General features: G+C 48.6%; 4 protein-coding genes across 4 annotated transcripts; 2 read left to right on the top strand and 2 right to left on the bottom strand.

Moving 5' to 3' along the window:
- Positions 1–277: 277 nt before the first annotated feature.
- On the bottom strand, positions 278–1,720 carry BU25DRAFT_350774 (uncharacterized protein; the record flags this gene model as incomplete). Its single annotated transcript, XM_033703323.1, has 1 exon — positions 278–1,720. The coding sequence occupies one exon, from the start codon at positions 1,718–1,720 to the stop codon at positions 278–280; it is 1,443 nt and encodes a 480-aa protein (XP_033557255.1).
- A 1,036-nt stretch (positions 1,721–2,756) lies between these two features.
- Positions 2,757–3,791, top strand: BU25DRAFT_305614 (uncharacterized protein; the record flags this gene model as incomplete). Its single annotated transcript, XM_033702061.1, has 5 exons — positions 2,757–2,903; positions 2,959–3,017; positions 3,068–3,119; positions 3,189–3,458; positions 3,507–3,791. Coding segments are annotated over 5 exons (813 nt in total), but the record flags the coding sequence as incomplete, so codon positions are not given.
- Positions 3,792–6,239: 2,448 nt separating this feature from the next.
- Positions 6,240–6,531, bottom strand: BU25DRAFT_414582 (uncharacterized protein; the record flags this gene model as incomplete). Its single annotated transcript, XM_033707328.1, has 1 exon — positions 6,240–6,531. A coding segment is annotated over exon 1 (272 nt), but the record flags the coding sequence as incomplete, so codon positions are not given.
- Positions 6,532–8,289: 1,758 nt separating this feature from the next.
- Positions 8,290–8,524, top strand: BU25DRAFT_462218 (uncharacterized protein; the record flags this gene model as incomplete). The annotated part of the gene is made up of 2 exons (XM_033710505.1): positions 8,290–8,382; positions 8,432–8,524. The coding sequence occupies 2 exons, from the start codon at positions 8,290–8,292 to the stop codon at positions 8,522–8,524; spliced, it is 186 nt and encodes a 61-aa protein (XP_033557252.1).
- Between the last annotated feature and the right edge of the window lie 2,455 nt (positions 8,525–10,979).

The raw sequence follows: 10,979 nt of genomic DNA, 5'->3' as shown, positions 1-10,979 counted from the left end.
TATTTACTTTACTAAAATCTATTTTTTTCTAGAGTACTATTCTTTATACTTATAAATTCTACCTTGTAATTCTAGAGTTAGGTATACTAAACAATATATCTTATAGAGTGTAATGCCTTTTATAGAAATAGAAAGGGCTTATAAAGTTATTAAACAGATAGTAAACGCGTAGAGAGTGTAGTAGAGTGCGCTTAGAACTTAGGCCTATGTAGAGGCAGGTAGTCCGGAACCGGTTTTCTTTGCGAAGCACCACGACCTGAAGCAAAACATTTCTTGACTATTTACCGCGAGGTTGTGCATATCTAAGCAACTCGGTATCCTTCATCAATCGATCGTGGCATCCTTCTTCTAAGCACACGCAAACCTCGATACCTTCGTCAATGGCATTCTCTTTGACATCCGCTCTGCTCGGATACACAAAAACATAGCCTTCAAACTGAGGATCCGGAAAACGAATAGCCTTAGCGAGACCGAAGCCGAAGTCATGTTTCTGGTATACGTTCATGCCTTGCCAACTCGTACCCGCCAAGTCCATACCCAGGAACGAACTCATGTTGATATTGATCCACCGCCTATCGCCCAGTCCTGCGATCCATTCAGGCAGCTCAGCAACGTACTGTGGAGTGATAGTCTTGATCGACTTTCGCACTCTTTGCGCGATCTCTGGGAGATTATCTTCACCAAGGAGTTCGGATATCCTAATCGGCTCCGTGCGGGGAAGCGCAACGGCATTGCCCATCATTCTCTCTGGCAAGGGCGGGTCCAACACCTTTCGTGTATTGACTGCGTGTACTAGTATGACCTCCTTGCCAAGGTCAGGGTGGAGAAGCTCAAGCTTGGATCTCGTGATACTCTTCCAGAGAATCGACATGATCGCGTCGTAAGTCGAGATCCAACTTTCTCCTGTCTGTCTCATCGCCCGAGATTTGAGTTCCTCCGTCTTACTCTTGGGGAAATGCCACATTCGAATGGCCAATTCGGGCATCTTGAAGTCGGCTGGTGGAGGAGCTGGCCCGCCGCCATCCTTGAGCACTGGAAACTTCTGGTCAAGTTCTTTCCATCGCCCGGCGTCCGGCTTCTTTGCACTGAGACGCGATCGGTCCATCGTTCCTTCGGGTACCGCTTCAAAGGAAGTCCCACTGACCACCGCTGCGGAATTCTGCGCCCAAGTAGTGAGGAAGCCATCACATCCCGGGCCGTCGGAACAGTTATGGTGGATAGCGACCCCGAGGACAAGACCGCCTTTGATGAAATTGATTTGAAACGTCGATATGATAAGGTCGTCCTCCTGGTTGTCCCCAAGAGGCGAGAACAGTTGTTTCTCTGTCACGGCCTTGGGCAACAACATGTGTCCTTTGAGAGTTGCGGCGGGGAAATCGGTCCTATCCAGCTCTTCAAACGACGGGAATGTTTCTTCCAAGTCCTGCACGAACAGACTGACTGCACTATCCTTCCTCTTCGTCACCCACAAACGACCATTGTCCGCATCCATCTTCAAGCCGCCAGCGAGGATGGGATACTGGCTCAATGTAAACTCGAGACCCTTTGCCATGCTGTCCACGACCTTGGCCTTGTCGAAAAGTGCTGCGAGCTTGAAGACTTCCACTATCTGGACATAGATCTTTGGCATTGTGTGATCCATATCAGAGAGAGCAAATTGCTCCTCTGCAGGAGCGCTCTCCCAGCCCGCTGGGCGAATTCGAATCTCTTTCGTGGACATGGTAGTTTGCCGAAACAAAACTGGACTCAAGCCGAACAGCTGCAGACAAGGCAACGAACAAGAGGCAAGGGGTTCTTGCTTAAAAGCTCGACCTTCAAGAGCGAAGAATTTTATTAGGGAATCACGGTACGTCCCAAAACCCCGACACCGCATGCCCTGCAATGTGGACGACACCAATTATGCATCCTCTACAAGGTATTACCTCGGGGCGCGTTTCTACATTCGGCAAAGTATCATTACTGACTCGTTCGGCTTGCTCTCACGTCCAATAGGAAACACGTGCTGAAACTAGATGGGGCACGGCAACGGCTGCGGGACAAGCTTGCTTGAACGCAAGCCTCATCGCGTGCACGACGTTCTCACGATTGTAGAACTGAGGTTTCTCAAAATCCCCGCGAAGCACTCGAATATTACACAAACGTCACATCCAGCAACTCCGGCCAATTGCACCTTCTCCGTCCCCAGCAGCCGCAGCCGACTGTACGAAGATTCCACTGCCCCAATTAATCCCAGCCAGCCCGCAAATCTACTGCAAAGCCAGGCTCGGAGAGTTCCATCGAGCATTAGTACGGGGCTACGCCGCATCCCCACATACGTCGCACGGCCTGACATGCGCCGCCTGCTTCTGCTACGCCGCACAGTAGTGCCCGATGGGATTCTGCGAGCAGGATTGAATGTCGCTATTGTCGGTTTCGGTTGTTGGCAGCTCCTGCCTCATTCCTCTCCTAGTAAATTATCGCGAAAATCGACGGCACACGTCCGGCTTGACATCCAGGAACGGGCCTTTATGCCAACCACGCCGCATTACTGTGGGCATGTAAAATTGAGATGGTTCCTAGGGTTGCATAGCGCCACGAGTTTCATATCCTGCGCCGTATCGTATGAGATACTCGTTCCTCGTTTTCAGTCTCTCGACTCGTCGCAGTGGAACTTACTTTTGAGGAAGAACTCAGTTATCCGTTGAATACTCTTGCGTCTTTTCCGGCTGCCAATCATGGATGTTATCAAGAGAGCCGGAGATAATGTCAATTTGGTAGTATATGATAATATCCAGCCCATCGTTTGGACCGTTACCATTCCATTCTTTGTGGTATGCCTCGCATCATCTACTATCCGACTCTACACCCGAGCTTTCATTCGGGTTCCTTTTGGCAAAGATGATTGGTTTATGCTGGTTGCAACGGTGAGTTCTGCGCATGCTCTGGCTGCAAGATGGACCTCTACTAACTCAGCGCTAGATCTTGTTCATCGGTCAACAATACATCGCCTGGATGTGGACTATACTAGGCGGTGGGCTGTAGGTTTGACTCTATCAGTTTGAGAGATGCGATTTTCAATTGTTTCAAGGCACGTTACCGACCCTCGCGTCAAGACGGAAAACCTTAAGAAAATCAGCGTCGTACGTTACAACCAGTTCAGTTGCAATACGAACTTCTTCCTCGATCATTCGTGCTAACTGCCGACACAGTATCTCTTTGCAGAAGAGTTCTACTATCTACTCCTACAGTTTTTCATCAAGATGTCCTTTCTCTTCTTCTACCGCCGTACACTGGAGGTCAACCCTGGTTTCAGACTCGCGGTAATCATCACGGTGGTCCTTGTGTGCCTACAGACTGGCGGTACATGGATCTTCTACGGCCTACAATGCATTCCCATCCAGGCCTACTTTCAACCCGAACTCTACCCAAATGCCGTTTGCATCTCTTCTGGTCTATCATACTACCTGCCCTCCGTTGTCGTAAGTTCCTTGCATTCTGTCGAGCTACCCACTACTAATTATACGCAGAACGTCTTCATGGACGCAGTCATCTACCTTCTTCCTATCTACCCCCTGTGGAACGTGCAAACTCCAGTCCGCCGCCGAATCGGTTTAATCTGCATCTTTACCCTCGGAGGCTGCACGATCATGGTCTCACTTCTTCGCTTCATCGTCCTCTGGCAACTCGCGAACACAAAGGACACGTCTTATATCTTTGGTTCCGTCACTATCGTTACTTCGATCGAATTCGCAGTAGCGATTATCACCGCAAACATGCCTGGTATGTACGCCTTCTATCGGGCGAGAATATCGAAGAGGGATCAGAGTACCACGCAGGGATATCAATTTAGCGTTACCGCTCCAGGTTCAGGCCCAAAGGGCCGCTCTTTAGGCAATGCTAGTTGTGTAAGAAAGGGAACGAAACGGGTACGTACCCACGCTGTGGAAGGCGATGTAAGAACAGGAAGTCAGGATGAACTATATCCAATGAGCAATCTTAGCGAGGGCGAAGAGGAGCAGAACATCCGCGTTACTACGAAAGTTATAGTCGAAGAAGAGGATTGCACGAGATTGCCGAGAAAAAGTCTCAGAAGGGGGTCTCTAAGGCCGTGATTTCCAAGTGTCGCATCCCCGGTACGATATGTCAAGCCTGGGACGCGAGGTAGCGGGAGTCAGTATGGTTATATTTTATACCCAATCATGCGGAATTGCATTGATGCTTGCCAATTGGAGCCGACTTTGCTTCAGGGTTATAAACACACTTGCTATAGGGATAGTATCTTGGATCTAGCCTGTAGTACTGCGACTAAGTAAATGTAAATAAGCCAAGTTCGATCTGTTACTCAAAATTAGTCAGGTCGCACACCCGCGTCATCTCCCATCCATGATTATTATATGGCACCTCTGGTACAGGACCGAAAGCCTCGAATGGCACCGATCAAAAGCCTATAGCATTCTGCGTATTCGAGAATTCAAGGTCCTCATCGGTATCTGAATTACGCTTATTTGGGAGGGTTCGGGTGTAGAATCCCGGCTTTCCCGAACCGCGGCTCCAAAGGAACTCCTCTTGCTGCCTAAAGGTGCATGCTTGTGAGATGCTTGCAATTGTATCGCCTTCGTACTCTGTCGTTGCGATGAGCACGCGTATCTTCTCGGGCAGAGTCGGTGCGACTTTGTAAGCGCCTTCGAGCGTGCGCCAGGCGCGCATCAGCCTACGGGGATCCCATCCACACTGAACCAGATCCAGATAACGAGACACGGGGCGGGGGTCGACTGGTAAAATCGAATAAGAGGAGGTGCTTGACTACAACGGGTATCCTCGATTGAACCTCGATTGAACGAGTTCCGATTGAGATGATGGATTGGATACGAAACGAGAGAGAAGACTGCTGAGCGTTTGGCGCATCTTGGCGTGGAGAAGGTGAACAAGGCTTACACTCTCCAACCCCCTACCTCCACGCGACCGCCACGATACGGGCCTGGTTCGTGCCCAATTCAGTATAGTGCACGATTTCGGCCCTGAATCGCCCCCTTTCAGCCTTAGTCTGGAGTCGACCCCTTTTTGTGATCTATTCCAGTTTATAACAGTTATTGAAATGTATGGACCCCTCACTTATTGGGGCCGATAGAAGCTCCCAAATCGTCACCCACAGCGACTACTATGGGAGACTAGAGTCTTGGCGAGTGAATGTACGCTGTGGGTGACAACATGGGATAGTACAGCACGTCGTCAAGTTACTTATGGGTAACTTCTGGGGCTTGTTCGTCAGTGAGGTGTGTCCCACGGTACTTGTAGCCAATTTTCCTTCACCGGTACACTTCTGCTAGCGTAACCAGTGTCATAGTACGTGATGTGATGTAGTTGCCGGGACCTCCGGAGGTTATAGTGAAGGGGTACCCATCGCTCCATCGTCATCTCATACCTAATTCTTCACCACACCTCCAATAGTACGTACATCCCAGCTGTCAATTGACAACAACTTACTGACTTTTGACAGTGGTGACTTACAGTAAACGAGACCGACGCCAAACAGAGAAGGGGGTCTCATGGAGCCAATCATTGGCCAGAAGAGGCAGGAAGAACCGCGCTAGTAGCCGCACTAGCACCGGTCTCAGTGAAGGATGCTCAATGAGCACTCCTTCAGGGATCTCCCATCCCTCACAGTCTCAGCCCTATTCTCAGCCATCAATCCTTCACCAAAACAACAATACTTTCACCGCCATCAGCCCCAACGACTCCTCCAATGATGCACTGTTTGTGAGTGGAGGTTCCAGCGATGATCCCAGCCGAAGTATCTTTGATTCTGATGAGTTTGACGACGTTGGAGCGGGTGACGGTGAAGGAGATAGCTGGACTGAAGAGGAGGAAGAGGGCTTAGAGGAAGAGCAGATTTGTGAGCTGAGGGATGTGAATGAGGAGGTGGATGGGGTTGAGTTTCTGGCTTGTTGGAGGGTTTTCTGTGGCAAGGATAGAGTTGGAGCGATGGAAAATACTGAAGAAGATTCACGTGAGCTTGACCTACAGTGCCTGTTTGTATGGGTGAAGGAGCAGATCCAAGAACAGAGTCCAATCCCCTATTCTGTCAACTCCTTCACCGCCACTGTCTACTTCACTGGCCAAACAAAGGACACCCGATGGGTCCAAACGCTCCAAGAAGACCGTCCAGAATCCCTCCGTCGACTCCTTCACTGCCTCCGCCGAAAACGCGTCGAACAGCGAAGCCTCCGGTCCCACAAGGATCTCATGGTGGACTTTGATCTATGAATAGGCAAATGGGGGTAAGGGTTAGGAAAAAAGTTGTTGACTTTTTCGGCTGATATTGTAGACCAAGACTCCAGGAGTTCAAACATGCCCTTGCCTTGTTATGAGGTGCTTTGGTTGTAAAGTTATTGCTGTCGAAAGGTGCAATCTTGGTGATTGACAGCCTAATTGGGTATAGTTGGCCGCTAAGCACACTAGTCTCGATTAGTATTTTTGGTGAACTCCCAATAAAACCTGGTATTCTGTCAGCATTCTTGTCAGAAAATAGCATACAAGGTGTGCAATGCAGTGATTATGTGTACTTGATACATGCAGCAAGTTTTCTTTGTCTTATTCCACTGTGCACAGGGAATATTCTACATTCCATTGTTGCTGCCCAATTGGTATTTTTGGTGGAATCCACTAATCCCAATTAGTACTTTTGGTGAAATGATGAGCACACAGGTTAGGAAAGCCAGTCTGTACCATGCACGATACTTTACCTTTTGCAAAGGCCATCTTATATAGCGCAAGAAGATTGTGCAGTCTATCTGATTACTAGCTTCAGTTTTAAAGGAATGCTGCGCTTATACTGTTTCCTTCCCTGACATCTGGACATGCCCTACACAGTGACCCTTTCTGTCCTATCCAAGGGTCAAAAGGCCAAGGCTCACACTAGAGCCAATCAAATCCAAGAGAACCCCTTCCTAAGTTGCAAGTGGCTTATGTAGCTAAGCTGACCTTAGAGTAGATCTTCCCAAGTAGCATGTTGCTAATGCAATTGTAAAAGTAATCAATCTAATAATCAATTAATCAATGAATGAATCAGATTTATAATCAAGTAATCACTACATTAATTCATGCAGTGATTAAGAAAATAATGAGTCAATGCTTCCATATTTTTATCTAATATCTATTCAATCATGTATCTAACTGTTCTTTTGATACATCAATCTGTGTATTGAGGAAGAACATTTTTTAGACTTTGTTAGTCCCTAAAGAAGACCCAGAAGTATTATGTTATAATATTTGATAAAAGGAAGAAGAGAATATAAACAATTATAATTTCTACAAAAGCTGCAGATTCCATATATATTGGAGGTGTTGAGAGCCTACAGTTATGGTGCTGGCAGCACTGGAACTGCGCCAAAACAAAGCACACTAAGCCCAACTGAGCGCCTGCAGTTGCGGTGCTAACTACTAGTCAATATCTGTATAGACCCTATACGATTTTACCTGGCGCTAGCAGGACCCCTGCGCCTGACCCTTTACGATTTACAACTGCAACAATTGTAACGACGCAGGCCAGCAGGGAAGATATCTGGAATAAGTGTGAGTCCGCTACGAGGCATATGGGAGTGCTGGGACGTTGAGAACACTAGGATTGAATTCCCTACACCTATAGGTCTTGTACGAAAGGATACAGAAAAACTACTCTATCTAACAACTTTGTTGAACTGCTTAAGTATACCGTTAGGAGGACAATCGGACCCGGAGCGGTAGACTAGCTTATCGTGCATGCAGGTGCCAACAGGGGCTCAGATAGTACAGCAGCGCGATGCCTGCCGACATGTATGCAGATAAGGAACGACTCGGAACCGTACCGGTGGTCATTCGGTTGCGGTCGTTACACTACCCCCCTCCTTGTAGACAGATAGTCCCATATCTGTGGGCGGGTTTTCTTGCTTGTCGGGGCTGTTGAACAGGTACAGTTGAAGATTTTCTTGAGTTGGAGTGGAGTCGGGGTTGTATTGGGGTCGAGCAAGGCTTGCGTAGTTTCCCTTACTGTCAGTCATGTTGCCTTCACCTCGAGTGTCGTTGTTATTGTCGCCCATTTCCATCCCAACCTGCTAGTCCACCTGGCAACGCGTTGTGTGTATAGAAGTGAGCTTCCGTATCATGTTCTGTTCCTTAACAATCTCAACAACATCTACCGTGAGTGCGACTATGCGGGTCTGCAACTTCCATACTGACTTGTACAGTATTTAACAATCGGCAATGCCAATACCTACCACTCCCGGAGCACTTCCGGCGGCCCACAGGGTCGTTTGCCTTCGGTCGGTCCGGGCTATGGCCCGTGGCCAATTTGTCGATTTTGAGTTTGCTTCGGCGAGCTCTAAGAAGTGTGCATATTGCACACTACAGAACGAGAAGTGCAACCCGGTAAGCCTCCGATATCTATCCGAATTGGCCTCGCTGATTAAAATAATAGGTGCTCGCCTACGCCGGGGCCGAGTTTGCCGTATTTTGGGAGGCCCTCAGGGCTTACGAGCTTGCCCTGGGGAGCGACGAGGAGGGGGACTGAAAGGCCTCCGAGGCTGGGGTGCGTTCTGCCGCCTACGAGTTGGCGAGCTGTGTGCAGGTGGCGACTGCCCAGTTCAAGAACTTGTTGGCGGTCGACGTGCTGCTGGCCAGCCATTATCAAATGGCTGAGGAGAACCGGGCCCTGCACGGGCAGCTTTCGGAGATGGCGGAGGCCATGGTGGCGTTGGCGAAAGCTCAGGCGGAGCTGACGGCGAAGGTGGGGGGAATGGGGTCTGTGACCGCTCGGGGGGGCGGTAGGCGCACGGGTCGAGAGGGGGGTTGAGGTGGAAGGAGAAAGCGTGAACGAGGAGGGGAAAAGGAGGACGAGGAGATGGGTGGTACGGTGGAAGGCGGTTCCGATAGTGAGCTGTCTTCGGTCCACGAATTCTTGTCGGGTGACGAGGTGGAGTGAAGACGTTCACGGGAGGAACGGGTCTGAAGCAGGTCCAGATGTACATTAGTTGGTCTTTGTAAATTAATTGTGCCCCCCTACTCTGTCGTCTTCCAGACCTGCCATATCCTCTTGACCTTGTTCCCATGCTTGAATCCATTTATCCAAGGATCGAGGGGGTCCTGGACAATTCGGATGCCTTTCGTGAAAAGCCCTGAGCTTGTGTGGTGCTCCCATGAAGTTTGAGGCCTTGTACCATGTAGGATCAGGATCATGACCAACCCAGCTCACCCTATACTTCAGAGTCGAACAATAGAGCTTGCTGGCCAAGATCTCATCCACCTCCCATTCTTCGACACCTTGTATCGGGGTACCTATGGGTTTCGGAGCTTCTTGTCCAGGGAGCGGGTCTTGAGGATCTTTACACAATACGTTTGGGGCGAACACATCATGGATATGAGAACCTTTGGGTAACTTAAGGCGATAGGAGTGTCCAACTTGTTCTAGGACTTCGAATGGACCTTCCCACAGGTTGGATAGCTTTCGGCTTGGGCGTACATTTGCCAAGTTCTTGGTCGATAGGTATACCATATCGCCTACCTTCCAGTCCACTGGGCGTCGATGCCGATTGATTACGGATTTCATTCGGATCTGAGCCTTTTCCATGTTATCCTTGGCTAATTTCCACGCCTCATGCATACGGCTCGCAAGGGCCAGCGCGTCGCGATGGTTCAATTTGTCTGCTGCGGATTTTGCTGGAATGGGGCTCTTCCAGTCCCAGCTTTGTTTTGGTGCGGATCCGAAAAGGAGCTGATACGGAGCCATACCGATTGCTGAATGGGGTAACGAAATTTGAGCTCGGTCGATCATAGGCAGCAGGTTGCTCCAGTTGTCCTGATAGTAGGACACGAACGGCCTTAGCCTTTGATTGATATACTTGTTCATAATTTCCGTTTGACCATCAGTTTCCTTATGGTAGGCCGTAGAAAGCTTTACTTTGACACCTATGATCTGGCAGAATTCGGACCAGAATCAGGATACAAACTGTGGTCCTCAATCTGACACAATGGTTTCTGGAGTGTGTCCGAAGCGATATACCCATTGAACAAACAAGTTTGCTAATCCACGGGCCGTGATTGTCTTGTGGCATGGTATAGTGATAGCTTGCTTGGACAAACAATTAATGATAACCATAATCTGGTCGTAACCGTTATGAAGGGGCAAATGGGGGTCAGGGTTAGGAAAAAAGTTGTGGACATTTTCATCTAGTATTGTAGACCAAGGCTCCAGGAGTTCAGATCTGCCCTTATTTTGTCAATAAGTGTTATAGTTGTGGTGTTATTGTTGTTTAAAGTGTATAGGTTGGTAGTCAATAGCCCAATCAGGTAAGGCTTGTTCTCTAGGCGCACTAACCCAAAACGTATTTAATCAGCAATCCAACCAACACTGCACATTGCACCTGCACCTGTACTCAATAACAGCCACTGAGGCTGTCAATACATTGTTTGAGTTAGTACAAGATGTCCAGCATCTTGAGTAGCTTGTATGTCTTGACTATGGGCAGTGTCTAGGTTACAACTGAGAATGTACTCTTGGTAGAAGCCACTAACCCAAAAGGTATTTAATCAGCAATCTAACCAAAACACCTCTCAGAGATGTTTAGTAGCTAGCATCACAGTAGACAAGTCCATGATATATCCAAAACTACCCAGAGAAGGGTACAGAGCTTTTAGTAAACTAATTCTAGCATTGGGCAAGTAATTCTTGAGATTGATGTTAGAGAAAAAGCAGGCTAACCTGATTTGGATAAATCACCACTGCACTAAGCCATATCTGATTAAATCAGCAATATTTTTAGACAAGAAGAGCTGAGCTATTCTTCAACTCAACCAGCCAGACAGTCAACCACAAACCAGAGAAAATGCCTTGGGGCTGTAACGCCTTTGACCAAAAGCACTCCGATAATGTGTGGTCCCTGCGGGACTCAGCACACTGCTCTCCTTCATGTCGCTAACTACCTCTGTGTCATCTAGACATGGGTAGTTCCAATTCCCCTCCAAACTGT

Source organism: Macroventuria anomochaeta (genome assembly GCF_010093625.1).
Source record: "Macroventuria anomochaeta strain CBS 525.71 unplaced genomic scaffold BU25scaffold_39, whole genome shotgun sequence".
Lineage (NCBI taxonomy): Eukaryota > Fungi > Ascomycota > Dothideomycetes > Pleosporales > Didymellaceae > Macroventuria > Macroventuria anomochaeta.
Note: the sequence above shows the minus strand (reverse complement) of the source record. Positions and strands in the feature narration are given on the sequence as shown.